At 44.6% G+C, this 14,310-nt stretch overlaps 6 protein-coding genes across 6 annotated transcripts; 2 read left to right on the forward strand and 4 right to left on the reverse strand.

The window, feature by feature from the left end:
- Positions 1-75: 75 nt before the first annotated feature.
- Positions 76-4,019, reverse strand: L199_003818 (uncharacterized protein; the record flags this gene model as incomplete). Its single annotated transcript, XM_064889546.1, has 19 exons — positions 76-207; positions 299-425; positions 508-649; positions 734-837; positions 923-992; positions 1,047-1,071; positions 1,128-1,182; positions 1,260-1,340; positions 1,421-1,521; positions 1,600-1,790; positions 1,845-1,875; positions 1,937-2,254; positions 2,314-2,610; positions 2,673-2,801; positions 2,868-2,998; positions 3,058-3,412; positions 3,481-3,510; positions 3,591-3,743; positions 3,807-4,019. 19 exons carry the CDS (start codon positions 4,017-4,019, stop codon positions 76-78), a joined length of 2,685 nt encoding a protein of 894 aa, XP_064745618.1.
- A 403-nt stretch (positions 4,020-4,422) lies between these two features.
- Positions 4,423-5,430, reverse strand: L199_003819 (uncharacterized protein; the record flags this gene model as incomplete). Its single annotated transcript, XM_064889547.1, has 1 exon — positions 4,423-5,430. The coding sequence occupies one exon, from the start codon at positions 5,428-5,430 to the stop codon at positions 4,423-4,425; it is 1,008 nt and encodes a 335-aa protein (XP_064745619.1).
- A 542-nt stretch (positions 5,431-5,972) lies between these two features.
- L199_003820 (uncharacterized protein) lies at positions 5,973-6,817 on the forward strand (the record flags this gene model as incomplete). The annotated part of the gene is made up of 6 exons (XM_064889548.1): positions 5,973-5,996; positions 6,088-6,212; positions 6,289-6,335; positions 6,407-6,430; positions 6,522-6,623; positions 6,705-6,817. The coding sequence occupies 6 exons, from the start codon at positions 5,973-5,975 to the stop codon at positions 6,815-6,817; spliced, it is 435 nt and encodes a 144-aa protein (XP_064745620.1).
- A 228-nt stretch (positions 6,818-7,045) lies between these two features.
- On the reverse strand, positions 7,046-7,677 carry L199_003821 (uncharacterized protein; the record flags this gene model as incomplete). The annotated part of the gene is made up of 2 exons (XM_064889549.1): positions 7,046-7,228; positions 7,417-7,677. 2 exons carry the CDS (start codon positions 7,675-7,677, stop codon positions 7,046-7,048), a joined length of 444 nt encoding a protein of 147 aa, XP_064745621.1.
- Positions 7,678-8,100: 423 nt separating this feature from the next.
- On the forward strand, positions 8,101-10,095 carry L199_003822 (NADH dehydrogenase [ubiquinone] flavoprotein 1, mitochondrial; the record flags this gene model as incomplete). The annotated part of the gene is made up of 6 exons (XM_064889550.1): positions 8,101-8,434; positions 8,548-8,578; positions 8,654-8,787; positions 8,855-9,401; positions 9,516-9,835; positions 9,938-10,095. The coding sequence occupies 6 exons, from the start codon at positions 8,101-8,103 to the stop codon at positions 10,093-10,095; spliced, it is 1,524 nt and encodes a 507-aa protein (XP_064745622.1).
- A 382-nt stretch (positions 10,096-10,477) lies between these two features.
- On the reverse strand, positions 10,478-13,921 carry L199_003823 (uncharacterized protein; the record flags this gene model as incomplete). Its single annotated transcript, XM_064889551.1, has 12 exons — positions 10,478-10,732; positions 10,804-10,878; positions 10,955-11,024; positions 11,097-11,156; positions 11,253-11,339; positions 11,438-11,524; positions 11,595-12,001; positions 12,096-12,189; positions 12,256-12,370; positions 12,437-12,484; positions 12,564-12,852; positions 12,992-13,921. 12 exons carry the CDS (start codon positions 13,919-13,921, stop codon positions 10,478-10,480), a joined length of 2,517 nt encoding a protein of 838 aa, XP_064745623.1.
- Between the last annotated feature and the right edge of the window lie 389 nt (positions 13,922-14,310).

Below are 14,310 nucleotides of genomic sequence, written 5' to 3' on the forward strand. Positions count from 1 at the left end.
CTGATTCAATCAATCAAAGAAATCACTTTGGGGAACGACCATAGTAGCTCTCTCTTCTCTGAGTGCCATGCCGACCTATCTACCCAACCTCAACCTCTTTTTCCTAGCTCTCAGAATAGCCTGGATCAACTCAGAGTTCTTCTCAAATACACCCTTGTAAATCTGTTTTTGAATCGCCGTCAATGAGATAGGAACGATAATTTCGATCTGCGATTCCCAAGATCAACGTTAGTGTTAACAACAACGTCAGTATCAGTACTGCTTTATGTTTCACTCTAAAGAGGTAGGTATAACCCACCTTTGGCGGCAATTTCAATACATCCGCTTTGATTCTCCTCAATATATAAGGTTTGATCATCTCGTGTAATTCAGTTACGAGCGATTCGTTCAAATTTTCAAATCGTTTCTCTAGATCTTCCAATTGCCTATCCATGGTCAAAACAGGTTAATCAGTTTCTTTTGAGGTCGTCGATAGAGACCAAGCTGATTTGGTGGAACCGTACTTACTTGAACGTAGTTGGATCAAGGAAGTTGAGCAGATTAAATAATTCTCTCAAGTTGTTATTGAGGGGTGTACCAGTCATTAATATTCGATGAACACTATTGAGTGTTTTGAGTCTGTTGAATATCAGACTGTTATCTGATTTGACTGATAACAAGCAATCAAGTAGTAACAAGTCAATTTGGGAAACTGACAAGTAATGATGATGGAATGAATGACTAGGACACTCACGTCTTTGTCCTTCATCAACGCACAATACCTCCCATCTAGGTATATTTCGGAATACCCTAAATTCATAACCCGTGATCATATCGTACGTGGTGAGGACGACATGGCTGATAGAGAAGCGTGCTTCATATCAGCTTGGCCAGTCCACAAATAGCATGTCATTTGACTAGCTGCATGGAATGATATACTCACGCATTTAATCCCTCAGCCTTATTCTGCATTCCTTTATGGTACAGTTCATATTTACTAATAATCTTACGAGCTACATTCCAAAATTAGCTCGTCTATCTGTTTGTTACATTGTCAATGAGCTTACAAGCTGATTCGCCATAGTATGGGACCTACGTTCTTGGTCAGTTGCCCATCGCAATCCAGCTGGCTTGACATCCCAACTCACCACTCTCATATGTGGCACCCATTTCTCGAACTCTCTTACCCAATTCGTAATAGTCCTGTCAACAGTCATCATCTTCAGCTTAGATCTCATGTCTCAAACAACACATCACTTCTAGCTGAAGTGACGACTTACGAGTTGGGCACGACCACCAAACAAGGGTATATCTTGTACTTGCTTGAACCCAAATATCCTAGTACCGAAGCAATTTGAATGCTGTCACATTTTAACGCGAAAAATCAGCTTCTGCAAGGACCGGGGACTAACATCTCGGATATAGCTGAAATGTGACCTACGTCTTTCCCAATCCCATATCATCAGCTAGAATACAGCTCTCCCTTCTGAAATGCTTGTATAATAACCATTGGAACCCTTCCATCTGGAAAAGCATGAGTTGCTGCCCCCACACATGCCATTCATTAGCTTCTCTTCTTTATAAATAAATTGATCAGTGGATGAAAGACATCCCACTTACCCCTCCGACGATACAGTCCGGTTGGTTAGTAGGCGGTACATACAAACCTTCAGCGTTGGTATCACGCATTCTAACTTGATCAGGGGTCAGAACGGGAATCTCAATCTTTCTTGACCTCAAGTATCTCGCTAAGGCATGCTTGAATGCCAGATATAAGGGTGAGTCGGTAGGTGGTGGTGTGTCCCAAGTAGCTGCTCGAGAAAGGTCAGTTGGTATATGTCGCTATTGAGTTAAAACCAACTCACATTGATCATATTGCAGATCATCCCATTTAACCTATCGATATATCGTTGGTAAGCTTCACCCCTTTTGTTTCAACCGGGGACAGTCAGCTTACGAAGCACCAAGTGACCAACCCAGCCACTTCATCCACATCATCCTCATCTAACTCCCTACCAGCTTTCTCTTCCCAAGTATCAATATCTATCTGCATCTCAGCAGGAGGTTTCTGACCATCTCTCAACCCGTATTGCCTCCTCATCTCATCTGCCGGATTTCTTCCTCCATTTGCGACGGCTGAGGAATTAGCTTGACCCGATTCGGACGCTGAAGCAGAAAGTGAAGTAGACATGATCCTCTTCCCTCGTTTCGTCGTGGAAGGTTTGGCCTTTTGACGAGGTGGTAGAAGCATTACATCCAGGACTCGATCGATCGTCTGTGTGTAGGTCAACATCAGCCAAACAACCATAATCCAACCCCGCACACATGACTCACACTCCACTCGATTGGTAGACTGCTCTCCGCATCCTTCTCAGGACCAGGTCCAATACCTTTCCATTCCTTCTTCCCCTCCTGACTTGCGGAACCATGTTCAAGTGAATGTCCACTCTTCCGACCTGAAACTTGATCGTCCTCAGCAGTCAACTTCGAGATAGTAGGCTGAGCCATCTCATCTCCTTTCGCAGCTAGCGTCTCATCCGTGATTAGATCGAGGTTCGGACCCTTCTCAAGGAAATGACGGAGTCGATGTGATGAGAGTACTTGTAGCCATGGATGGGATACCCATGTGACCTAAAGCAGATATCAGCTGTGGCGATATTGAAGTTGAAGTTACAAGATCTGGCTGGACTTGCGTGTCTGAAACCTCTACCAGTCCACTTGACCAAGTATTCTCGAGGTAAAGGATCTTTCCAATTCGCTTTCTCGTCTTCGGCGAGTTCTGGCTCGACCGCATTAGGTGGAGAAGGTCTCCATGCGATAATCTGTGGTCGAGACAATGCTGCAATTAGCCAATCATCACCCCATCGACCTGACCACATTAGACTTACCATGTCAACAGTCCAGATCCATGCTCTACACTGATGGCAGATCCAAGCATCTCCTTCTTCAGTTCTGTGCTGATAATGAAAAGCTATTTCAGGCAAAGAAGGATTCTCTCCAAGTGCATGAGGTACGTCCACTATACATACTTGTCAGCTGAACCGTCACTCATATGCAATAATAATCGAGTTGACACACAATGTTCATAATGCACACATTGTTTACACCTCAAACATCTAAACTTCGGTATCTCTTCTTCGTCCTCGACTGTGACAATCTTCTTTTCTTCAGTTTCATCAACATCCATCTTCTCATCCTTTCCATCCCGATCTTTGGTCTTGCCCTTGGCATCTTCCGCATTAGTCGCTTTCTCCTTGATATCATCTTTATGACATACGAAACAATCAGGATTGAGTGCACATTTCGCACAGATAAAGGTAGCCGCTTCGTCAATCGCGATGGTTCGTCTTGGTCTCTCGCCCTCGGCAGGTGCACCTTCCCGTTCTCGTATATCCGCAAGGACGTCTTTCCTTTGTGCCGGGGTGAGGCATCCCTACGAAGTTCACCAGATTTGATCAACTTACCCCGGCTTACAAATCAGCTGACTTCAGTAAGACATACCCAATGAGAAGAGACCACACATTTCTCGCACTGACCCAAGTCGATTCATCAGCTATGACCCTCGTTGATGGACGACTTTGGGCAGAATAGCTGTGGAAGCCGGGACTCACCTCTAACCACCCTTCCAGCATATTCGCCAGTTCCTCATCACTTATCATATCATCATCCTCCTCGTTCCTCTTTCTCTTCTTCTTCCTATTCTTCCTGTTCTTCGCTTTGTCGAGAATCTCATCGGCAGGTTCTCGTGAGCACTTCTCGCAAAACTGATCGAATTGAACGAATAGTCAGCTATGATTCCTGGCATGAGAGCAGAGGATATAGCTTACTGCTCTGTGAGCATACAAATCATCCTGAGTGACTTTCACATTCCCTCCACTAGATTTGCCTTTACCTTTGCCCTTACCCTTGTTGGGCTTACTATAGTCTGAGACATCAGATTCGTTGGTATCGTCTGGATCCGACGACATGGAGATCAAGTTGAATTCGTCGTCGTCGCTAGACAAGGCTTTGGGTTTACGCTTGTTGTGATTGTTTCCCATTTTAGCTTTGCCCTTACCCTTGGGATTGACTTTGTAGCTTCTTGAATCGGAGTCGGTACTAGAGAAGGTCGATGGGGACGATTGTCGAGTTGTAATCTGCTCGAATCAAGGTATTGTCAGCTGATAGTCCACGAAAGAAGAGGTGAAAGAAGACTGAGTATAGAGAAGGACGTTAATGACCAGACCTGAGTGGTAAGACTGTCAAAGAGAATAGTAAAAATGAAAGGATAGCATGTATCTGTCCGATTCATTTCCTTTGTCTGAAAGTGTTCCGACAAAGGATCCGAGCGTTACTGAGGTAAATCACTTGCAACTCTTCCAATTTCGCCTCGTCTCCATCTTGTCTCTCTTCCTCGCTTCATCGCTCGGTATCTATAGATCGGTTTTAGGCAGAAGGACTAGATCAGAAACTCACAATCGGTCGTCTGGCTCTGGTCCTTTCAGCAATTTCACTATCACCATCATCTTCATATGACCCTCTTCTGCCATTCTTCATTCCGGATCTTCCACTCCTTCTTAACGCGATCTCGTCGCTCCCCATATCGGATTCATCTTCGCTCATCTCTCCGTCTCCATCCCCATCTCCATCTTCATATCCATATGAGACAGAAGACTCTCTACGCCTCTTCTCGTTGATGATCACGACAGAAGAACCTTCACTTGAAGAGCGAAATTCCGACTCGGAGATCAGACCAGGTAACTTCCTTCTACTTCTCTCAGTAGGGTTTTCAGTATCTCTCCTGAGGTGTAGATACGTTCGAATGTCGTTCAAAGGCATCAAAGGTATGTCTACAATAGGTCTTCTCCTGTGAGAGTTTGATACTAGATCCGAATCAGAGTCGATGATGATAGGTTTATTATGATCATTCACCTTGGAAGGCGATCTGTTTCTTTTCTTGCGAGTGTTAGTGCTAGGGAGATGGATGATTGATGAACCTTTGGATTGATGACGAGATATCGACTTTACTGAGATCTTCGATCGTTCATTCTCGTCATCACGTCCGCACAATGGTTTCGAAGTGAATAACGACCCCTCTCGTGAGTGGGATACAAGTTTCTTTGATCCTTCCCTTTTTGCATGTCTACTTTCATTCAACAATTTCTCAGTCCTTCCATATTCATATTCACATTCATCCTCATGTCCTTCTATGTGATTAGGTAAATCCTTCTTGATAATTATCGAACTACCTCCCTCGCTGAATGCCAGAGGGTCGGACGATACAATATCATGATGAGGCGACGATTGACCCGACTTTGAGTTTAGCTCGTCCAGATCTTGGTCTACATCTGAAGGCGGGATCCCGTCATCAACCGTTATCGTTCGAGAGGTGTTTCGAGTTTGGCGTGATGGACCTGCCTCAGCTTGGGTCGAGGGTGAGCGTGAGTGTGAAGCTGCAGGTGAACGAGACATTGCGATGATTATGGTGGTTGACCACCCATCTGAATGACTTGTGAGATGTTCTGACGGGCTAAGACGAGTTAGCTACTATATCATCTTTGCCATCTTGTTTGATCTTGTTCTTCATATCCCATGTCGTGATTTGTGATTGTGTGGTTCTTCGTGTTGTTACCCCGCATCGATATCAACCTTTACCCCGCAATGCAATTAATCACCTGCCACAACCTGAGCATTGAAGCGGAGATATACCGGAATATACCGGATCACTTACCATGTGAGAACCATGCAGGGGTCAGGTACGATGTACGACGTACAATCAAGTTGCCACCCATTTCGTACTAGTTGGGACATGCGCACGGACCCACTACTGCTATCTCACGCGCCGAAATGGGAAATGAACATGAGATGATTGATTGATTGCTGATTGACATTCCTTCTCCTTAAACACATATATATATCTGCTCTTGTAAACAAAGGATACTAGCTTCATCCTCTCATCGTTTCTCTTTCTTCTTTTCCCCTGCATACTACACAACCACAGATCACCAGTTAACATGTTCCGATCAACTGCTCTCAAAGTAGGTCCTTTCTTCTTGTCTATATTCCTCTGACTCATTCTCGACGCGTCTTCTCCTCCTCCACTTTCGCTGACCGTCTCACGTTATGTAGTCTCTCCGAGCTCCTCTCCAAGCTCAGACCCAAAGCAGATCATTCGTATCCAAAGCTCAACTTGTGGGTCGACTTGGTGCTGCCCCTGAGAAGGGAACTACCAGCGGTGGTCAAGATTACTACAGGTAAGTCGAATTCAGCTACACCCATCCTATCTCATGAGTACAGGAGCGAGCTGATGATATGTGATGTCACTCGTAGATACTCCCTTGCTGTTACCAAGCCCGGTAAGAGAGATGCTGAAGGAAGTGAGTGGATAGACGGACTATCATCAACTGTTTAACGCAGACACCATATTGATGTGTACTTGCTTTCGCAGAACCCGTTCTTGATGAGCAAGGTTGTGAGTACTCGCCTTCGTTCAGTATAGACTGTTTAGCTGTGCCTCTTGCCATGGTGTAACATGACACAGCTGACTGATCTTGTCCTCTTAGACCCCGTCCGAGAATCATCCTGGTTCACCGTATTCAACTTCAAAGAAAGGGCTGCCGAGGCTCTCGAGAAATTACAACCTGGTTCATTACTCTACGTTGAGGGTGAGTCACAAGTTATACTTGTTTCTCTTATTTCCACATCTCACCTTTCCAATGCTAACATCGCTGATACTTTCTACACAGCCCAAATCGACACCATCACCACTCCCCCACCCGCCGATGGTCAACCAGGCTCAAAACAATATGTCTTCCGAGAATCCTCTCACAGAGTTCTCAGTAAACCTAAATCGGATTAAGGATTACAATAACCTGTATATATACTCTTGATAGGTCTAGGAGACATATGAGGATGCACCACGCTTGGTCTGGGATCGTAATTGCAGCTTGCATGAGGGATATATACGATTACAACAGTTCTACAAGGTTGATAATGCCGATTGTTTACTCTCGAAGACTACGCTGTTCATTTGATTGTTCGCAAAGAGACCTATTTCTGCGGAGAAGTTCAGATGTTCACTACTTTACTATATATTCTCCTGTTGCTGACCGTCCTCGTGCTTATCCATCCCGAACCTTTTCCATATCTCGTTGTTCATCTCTCTGACATACAATTCACTAATATCTATCAATAGGGATTCCAAGCTTTCGTACGTTTTGTTGAGCTTTTCATGTATCTGAGAAGATGACGATTCTTGTATGGTTTCGACCTGCAGTGTCGAATGAACGTAAGAAGGAAAGACGTTAGCAATGATCGTCATATAGTTAAGGACACATATCCATCCGACGATGTATAAGTTCCACAAAATACACTTGTACCATATATGATAAGACTATGCTTCTCTTGTACATCATGATTTGATGATAGGTCAAAGTCACAGATGAAGTCTGAACTCACGGTCCACCCACTCCTGTCCAACCTCACTCCAACCTTCCCTTCCTCACCCAAGAGCTGAAATTCCGCTCGTCCAACTACGCGTACACTGGTCGTACCAGTGCTTCTGGACTCGTCCTTGACGCTTTTCAAGTCCTGCTGGGTGACAGGAAACGAACTTTCTTCTATTATGCGAGATGAAGATATTCCGAACGAGTTGGATTTCAACGCTGCGCGGATCTCTGGTATGGGATCAAGAAGGATATTCGAGGATGGTAGTGACATTCTGGTCAGGGGAGGAGAGGAGTCGACGCTGCTCTTTGATGTGGACCGTCCAATATAGGGAAGTAAGGGGTCATAGGATCTACAGATCGAGATTGGGCTGGCTCCATCAACAGGATATAGTCATAGGAGAGTATAATGGATTCCTCCTAGCATGGACCGCCTCCACTCAGGGGGCAAACACAGAGACTGGTGAATGGGTATGTATGGTGCCACATTGAGACGCATCCGAGTATATCCGCCACGTGTGATTGATCCCATCCAATCGAGTACCAGATGTTATCCTCAGCCAACGAGGAGATGCTCAATTATCACCACTCACCACCAACTACCACCATCGACCGTCCATCTAGTATCGAATATTTGGGTCGTTATCCGTTCGTATCGTATACTTCTTGTCTCACACAACGAAACACTCAAAACAAGATGATACGTTCACGAGCAATAATACGATCCCTCCCTTCCCTCTCCTCCGCATCCAAAGCTTCCTCTTCCTCAAGAATCGCCGTCCGATCGCTGGCAACGGTATCTGATCCTCCTGTAAGACATTATGGAGGGTTGAAAGATCAAGATCGAATCTTCACCAATTTATACTGTAAACACGATCATGGTCTGAAGGGTGCTCAAAGTAGAGGGGATTGGCATAAAACCAAGGAAATCATTCTGAAAGGTGATAGTTGGATTATTCAGACGATTAAAGATTCTGGTTTGAGAGGTAGAGGTGGGGCTGGGTTTCCAAGTGGTTTGAAATGGAGTTTTAGTCAGTATTACTTTCGCTTCTTCATCCTGGATCAATGGCTATTATCCATGCAGGAGGATTTCATTCATCCGTCTTTTCGGTCTTGTTTTGCTGATGACGATTTGTTGTTTCAGTGAACAAACCTGGATGGGAGAAGGATCCAAGGTGAGTTGAATTCTCAACCATCATACTGTCTTTTAATATCTCTCATACGCTGATGATACTTATCTCCTCGATTAGACCCCGATACCTCGTCGTCAATGCGGATGAAGGTGAACCTGGAACATGTAAAGATCGAGAGATCATGCGAGGTGATCCCCACAAGCTCGTCGAGGGTTGTTTAGTTGCTGGACGAGGTATGAATGCCAATGCCGGTGAGTTCATCTAGATTCATTAGGCAAGCACAACCACATTTTATACTGATATATTCTCCCTCTCTAGCCTACATCTACATCCGGGGAGAATTCTATCAAGAAGCATCCCACGTTCAACAAGCTATCGACGAAGCTTACAAGGCCGGTTTGATCGGGAAGAACGCCTGTGGATCAGGATACGATTTCGACGTCTACCTACATCGAGGTGCAGGAGCGTACATCTGTGGTGAAGAAACAGCTTTGATCGAATCTATCGAGGGCAAACAAGGTAAACCTCGATTGAAGCCTCCTTTCCCTGCCGATGTCGGTCTTTTCGGATGTCCCACAACCGTAGCAAATGTCGAGACTGTTGCTGTCGCACCTACCATCGCTCGAAGAGGTGGTGCATGGTTCAACTCTTTTGGAAGAGATAGAAACTCTGGTACCAAAGTGTACTGTATATCTGGACATGTGAATAACCCTTGTGTCGTCGAGGAGGAGATGTCCATCCCCCTTCAGGAATTGTTGGAGAAGCACTGTGGTGGTATTAGAGGAGGTTGGAATAATTTGAAAGGTATTATACCTGGTGGTTGTTCGGTGCCTGTCATACCAAGAGAAGATTGTGAGAAGGTATTGTGAGTTTATAACATTTCTTATATCGACATTCATCCATCAATCGTTGGATGGGAGAAAATCAAGGTCGTTTTGAGCAGTGATCAATGCTAATGTATATTGGTTTTTTGGTATAGAATGGACTACGATTCACTCAAAGACGCTCAAACATCTCTCGGTACAGGTGCAGTAATAGTGATGGACCAAACGACCGATATGATCTCTGCCATCGCTCGATTCTCTAAATTCTACAAACATGAGTCTTGTGGACAATGTACACCTTGTAGGGAAGGTACGACCTGGATGATGAACATGATGGATAGGATGGTAGAAGGAAGAGCTCAGGAAAGGGAGATTGATATGTTATTGGAGTTGACTAAACAGGTTGAAGGTCATACGATTTGTGCTTTGGGTGATGCGGCTGCTTGGCCCATTCAGGGTTTGATGAGGCATTTCAGTGAGTAAACCCGTTTTGCTTCATCACCACCCACGACCTTTCAATTTGATCATCTTGTAACCCCGGTGTGAGATCATAAGCTGATACTCCATTTAATCACAGGACCAGAGGTAGAAGCTCGTCTAGCAGCATTCCACGCCAAGAACGGACAGACCTTATTCGGTGGCAGATTGTTATCGGAGGCTGATATGAGATACGCTTTACCTGATAATTTAGGTGGTGATGCTCATAGAAATATCGCTCAGATCTCTGCTCCATAGTCAGTTTGGCTTTCATTTTGAGTGGGATGTAGGTTTCGATTTTCCATGCATTTTGATACATATATATCTGTATACTCGAGAATGTCCAGCCCGCATTTCGATTCGGACTGCCTGCGATAAGGGGTATAAACCACATGATTTGTACTGGACGACCTCATCGGTCAACGCTTCAGGTTTAAAGATAAGGTGATAATTACATGCAATGGAATATGTTGGCAAATCCTACACCAAGACCAAGCATAGAATATGAAATGTTAATGAAGAAGGGATTTATGAACATGATAATATGGTTTACACGCCATGAGTATTTATGTAACAATATCGTACTTGTGAAGATTTAAATTTGCGACAATTATCTTATCCAGTATCAAAAATATTGCGCTCACTCATCCCTTTCCACACTTATATCTTCTCCCCGAAGTATTTGTACTTCCTCAGACTCGGCATATTCTTCGCTGGATTGGTCATGGCCATCTTGACTCATAACACCGGAGTCATCATCAATCATAGTTGATTGCGGCTCGTTCTGCTCAGACTCTTCCCAATCGGCTGATCCATCTTGTTTCTCCCTATCGATATCGTCATCAATATCGGATAAAGTGAAATCCATATCTACACCTTCATCCGCTGCTATACGCTATACATCCCGAATCGACAACAATCAGCAAGATACTTCTGCCTTGTTCTAACATATGATGGACAACTCACCGCATATTCAAGGAACAACCTCATCATGTATGCTTGAAGATCTTCCATCCTGAACATACGTTGAACGAAACATTGCTATGACAGTACCCCAAGACCAACGCAAGTCAGTTATATCAGTAGTGTCCCAAACCCTGACAATGGCTATACTCACCCCATTCCTTGCTAAGGCGGCTGCAGTCTCGTCAAACCCAAGTTCAGGATGTTTAGGTGTTCCTCGGAAACTACGATGGAACGATCGAACGGGTTGAGTGTTATGATATCAGATACGGCCTCAAGGGATAGAGACAACTCACAATGCCATTATATCGGTCAAATCTGAGAAATCCAACTTGGCAGGAACGTACATGAACCAGCTGTATCACCAATCAATCAAATCAAAACATCAGCATTCCCTTTTATATCTCGGGTATCGAATGAGTATGGCGTTAGTAAAATGGCTTGGGACTAACGGTATCAAGTGAGGTTGAAACCATTCGGTGAACATTGTCATTTTGATTACCATTGAATTTGTACTCATCAATCTTCTAAATCGACCACTATCATAAAACCAATCATATAATCAATCAGCTATTGGACACTTGCGTTGACCTAAAAACTGGCAGGTTGGTGCTCGGTAGTGAGGAACAGGACTCACCTCCATCCATTCCCATCGATATCCAAGAGGAATTTATGTCGATTCAATTCTTCTGCACCTTGATGGCCTGCCCACTGGATCTCTCGTCTGTCGCACAATATGTAATCCAGCATCAGCTCGATCATCCCATTTGTGGCAGATCAGAGAGTGAGCTCACCTCATATCCTCACAAGTCCCATCCTCTTCAGAGCACTGTATAGGTTGACCAGACAATTTCATATCATAATAAAACTTCATGACTTCTTCCGTCGAGTATTCATCTTCTAGCGATGTGAGCGGATCATTCATACTTCTCTTTTCCTTATCCTGCCGTTGTCGTTCAGACCTCGACGAGGTGTCAGAAGGAGGAGGAGAAGCGTGATATTGTATTTTCCCTCTCTGATGTTCATCTCCCAGCTGATCATCCCCTTCTTCAGAAAATGATTGATCTTGTCCGAGATCAGGTATCATGAACTCCATGAAGTCTTGCGAGGTGTTGGCTGCAAAGTGATGTAAACGGATACGATGGGATTGTCGCCATGGTAATGTTCGATTCATCATTGATATTCCAGTCGGACTACCTCTCTATATAGCATGACAAAAACGAGTGTCAGCGGACAAAGCCTGTGGAAAAATGACAAATGATTATATAGCTGAAATGGTGAAGGGTAGAACTCACCCAAACAAGCTTTGAACTGGTTTTCTCCTCCCATATGGGATCTTTACCGGGATTATCATGGAATTGGTCCAAGGGAGTAACCAAGATGTCGGAGCTGCACAGATCCATCTCTGTATCAGCTATTGCACCAGAAGTCAAATTCGGTGGAGACTGAGCTCACTTGATAGATGTTTTGGCCAGACTGAATAAAGGCAGAAGCTGAGTATGCGGCTTGGGTAGGGAGTCATGACCGTGAGGTTCGAGAGTCAACCCATGTAAGGGGATGAGGTATGGATCTTGTATCATGATTGTTGTATCAGCTCACATCTATTTCTTGAGAGCAAGGGTGCGGATAAACTCACTTTGACATGGATCTCCAGCTTCCAAACTATCATAGATAAACGATTTGCCTATCACCCCAAACACAATCAGCATCTCCTCTTATCACATTCATTGAATATATAAAACAAAGAAGCAATGTCGACTCGCCCTCAGAGTATCCCGGATCTTTTCTGAAATTCGTTTTCGGTGCACAACTCCTACTTAATTTCACCTCACTATCGTCCGTCTCATGCAGATGAGTCGTTACTTCCCCGCGTAGCCCCAAGTCAATCAATGACCCTCTCCTAGCCCAGGATAAGTATATCTGAGGTTGGTCAAATATCGAGAAGGTAGCTTTCATATTAGGTAAGTATTTGATGAATCCCTTGAGGAGATTGGAAGTTTCGTGCGCTCGGGGGAGGGTTCCACCCCATTTGAGTCCTCCGGGATCACGTATCTAGTCAGGTGCAAAAGGTATACATCAATATATCATTCGTGATAAGAGGGAGATGGTCAAAGGAAGGGTTCTTGAGATTGTATGATATACATCATATATCCTTTCGATAGTTAGGTCCACAGAGAGAGAAAGTACCCACCTCAATCTCTACTTGTCCATCTTCAATAACAAGTGTAAAAGTCTTTTCCATATTCTCTACCATCTCCATCCTTCTTTTCATCTCCTCTTTGGGCAGTGCAAAAAACGGCGCCAGATCTAGATTAATCCTATCGTATTCATCTGGTAATACCAAATTATGTTCCATCGCAAATTCCCACCATTTATCAAACCCTTTTGGAGGTTTACGTCCATACCTCCTCGTATATTCCTTAACGGCCTCTGAGAGAGTCCGACTTTGTCTCGATAATAATTCTTCCCATCTTTTCTCTCCTAGACTCAATAATTGAGGAATTGGATGAGGAGCATCTGGATCATCTGAGATTATTAGGTGTCCAGTAGGTGAATAGGTATGATGACTGTGCGTATGACTATGATTATGATTATGAATGTGATGGTGAGGTGAGGAAGGTATGTGAGAATTTGGGTAAAAAGATCGTAGGCGATGTAAGTCCCTTTGATAAGCTTCAACGGGAGAAACGAATCTACATAACCCATCGTCATATTCTTCCTCTTCCTCCTGTTGTGATATCTGGCCAAGTCCACCGAAAAACCCTTCTCCTCCTCTCTTATGCCATCCTAGGCTCAACACCTTGTTTCCCTTCAGATGACTGTACGCCGTCTTTACGGTGATTCCCAATAAACCCAATAACACCAAATACACCAGAGCCCTTTTAGGTGATCTGATATATTTAGGTAAATATCGCTTTCGAGGAGGAGGAGGTTGACCCAGACTAAATACAGGTGGTTTGATGCGTAGTTCGCGATTGCGCTCGATTCCTGATGTGGGCGATTCCGGATATTCCCTCTGAGGTGCTCGATAGGATGGTACGGCCGGGAGATGAAGGGGTGAACGAGGGGGTGTGGACGTTGCGCGGTAAGGTACTCGAGGTGAGGGCTGAGAGTGAGGCATTGTAGGAGTGTTGGCCTGTCGGTGAGGACCTGTGGGCGACGTGTAGGAGATACAAGGGAAATGTTCGTGGTCAAGTTATCAAAGTTAAGTAGTGTCAAAAGAAGGTGGTTGAGAGTATAAATAGATTGGTGAGTAAGATCACCATACCCGTGTGCCGGTAGTTGTGAAGAGCGACAGATCACAGAACACGCGAGGTAAGGAGGGGGAGCTCTGGCTGATGTGGATGATACAGTACGCGAAACGAAGAGAATGAGAGGATGGGGGGAGTTAAACTGCTTGCATGGTAAGTAACCAATGTGTGCCTTCTACAGTCAGTCCGTGAATTCAGAGTACAGTTGCTTTCTCCGGACAAGTCAGCCGCCGTGTTGTACCCTGAACGATCGACATCT

Source organism: Kwoniella botswanensis, chromosome 1, assembly GCF_036426115.1.
Source record: "Kwoniella botswanensis chromosome 1, complete sequence".
Classification (NCBI taxonomy): Eukaryota; Fungi; Basidiomycota; class Tremellomycetes; order Tremellales; family Cryptococcaceae; genus Kwoniella; species Kwoniella botswanensis.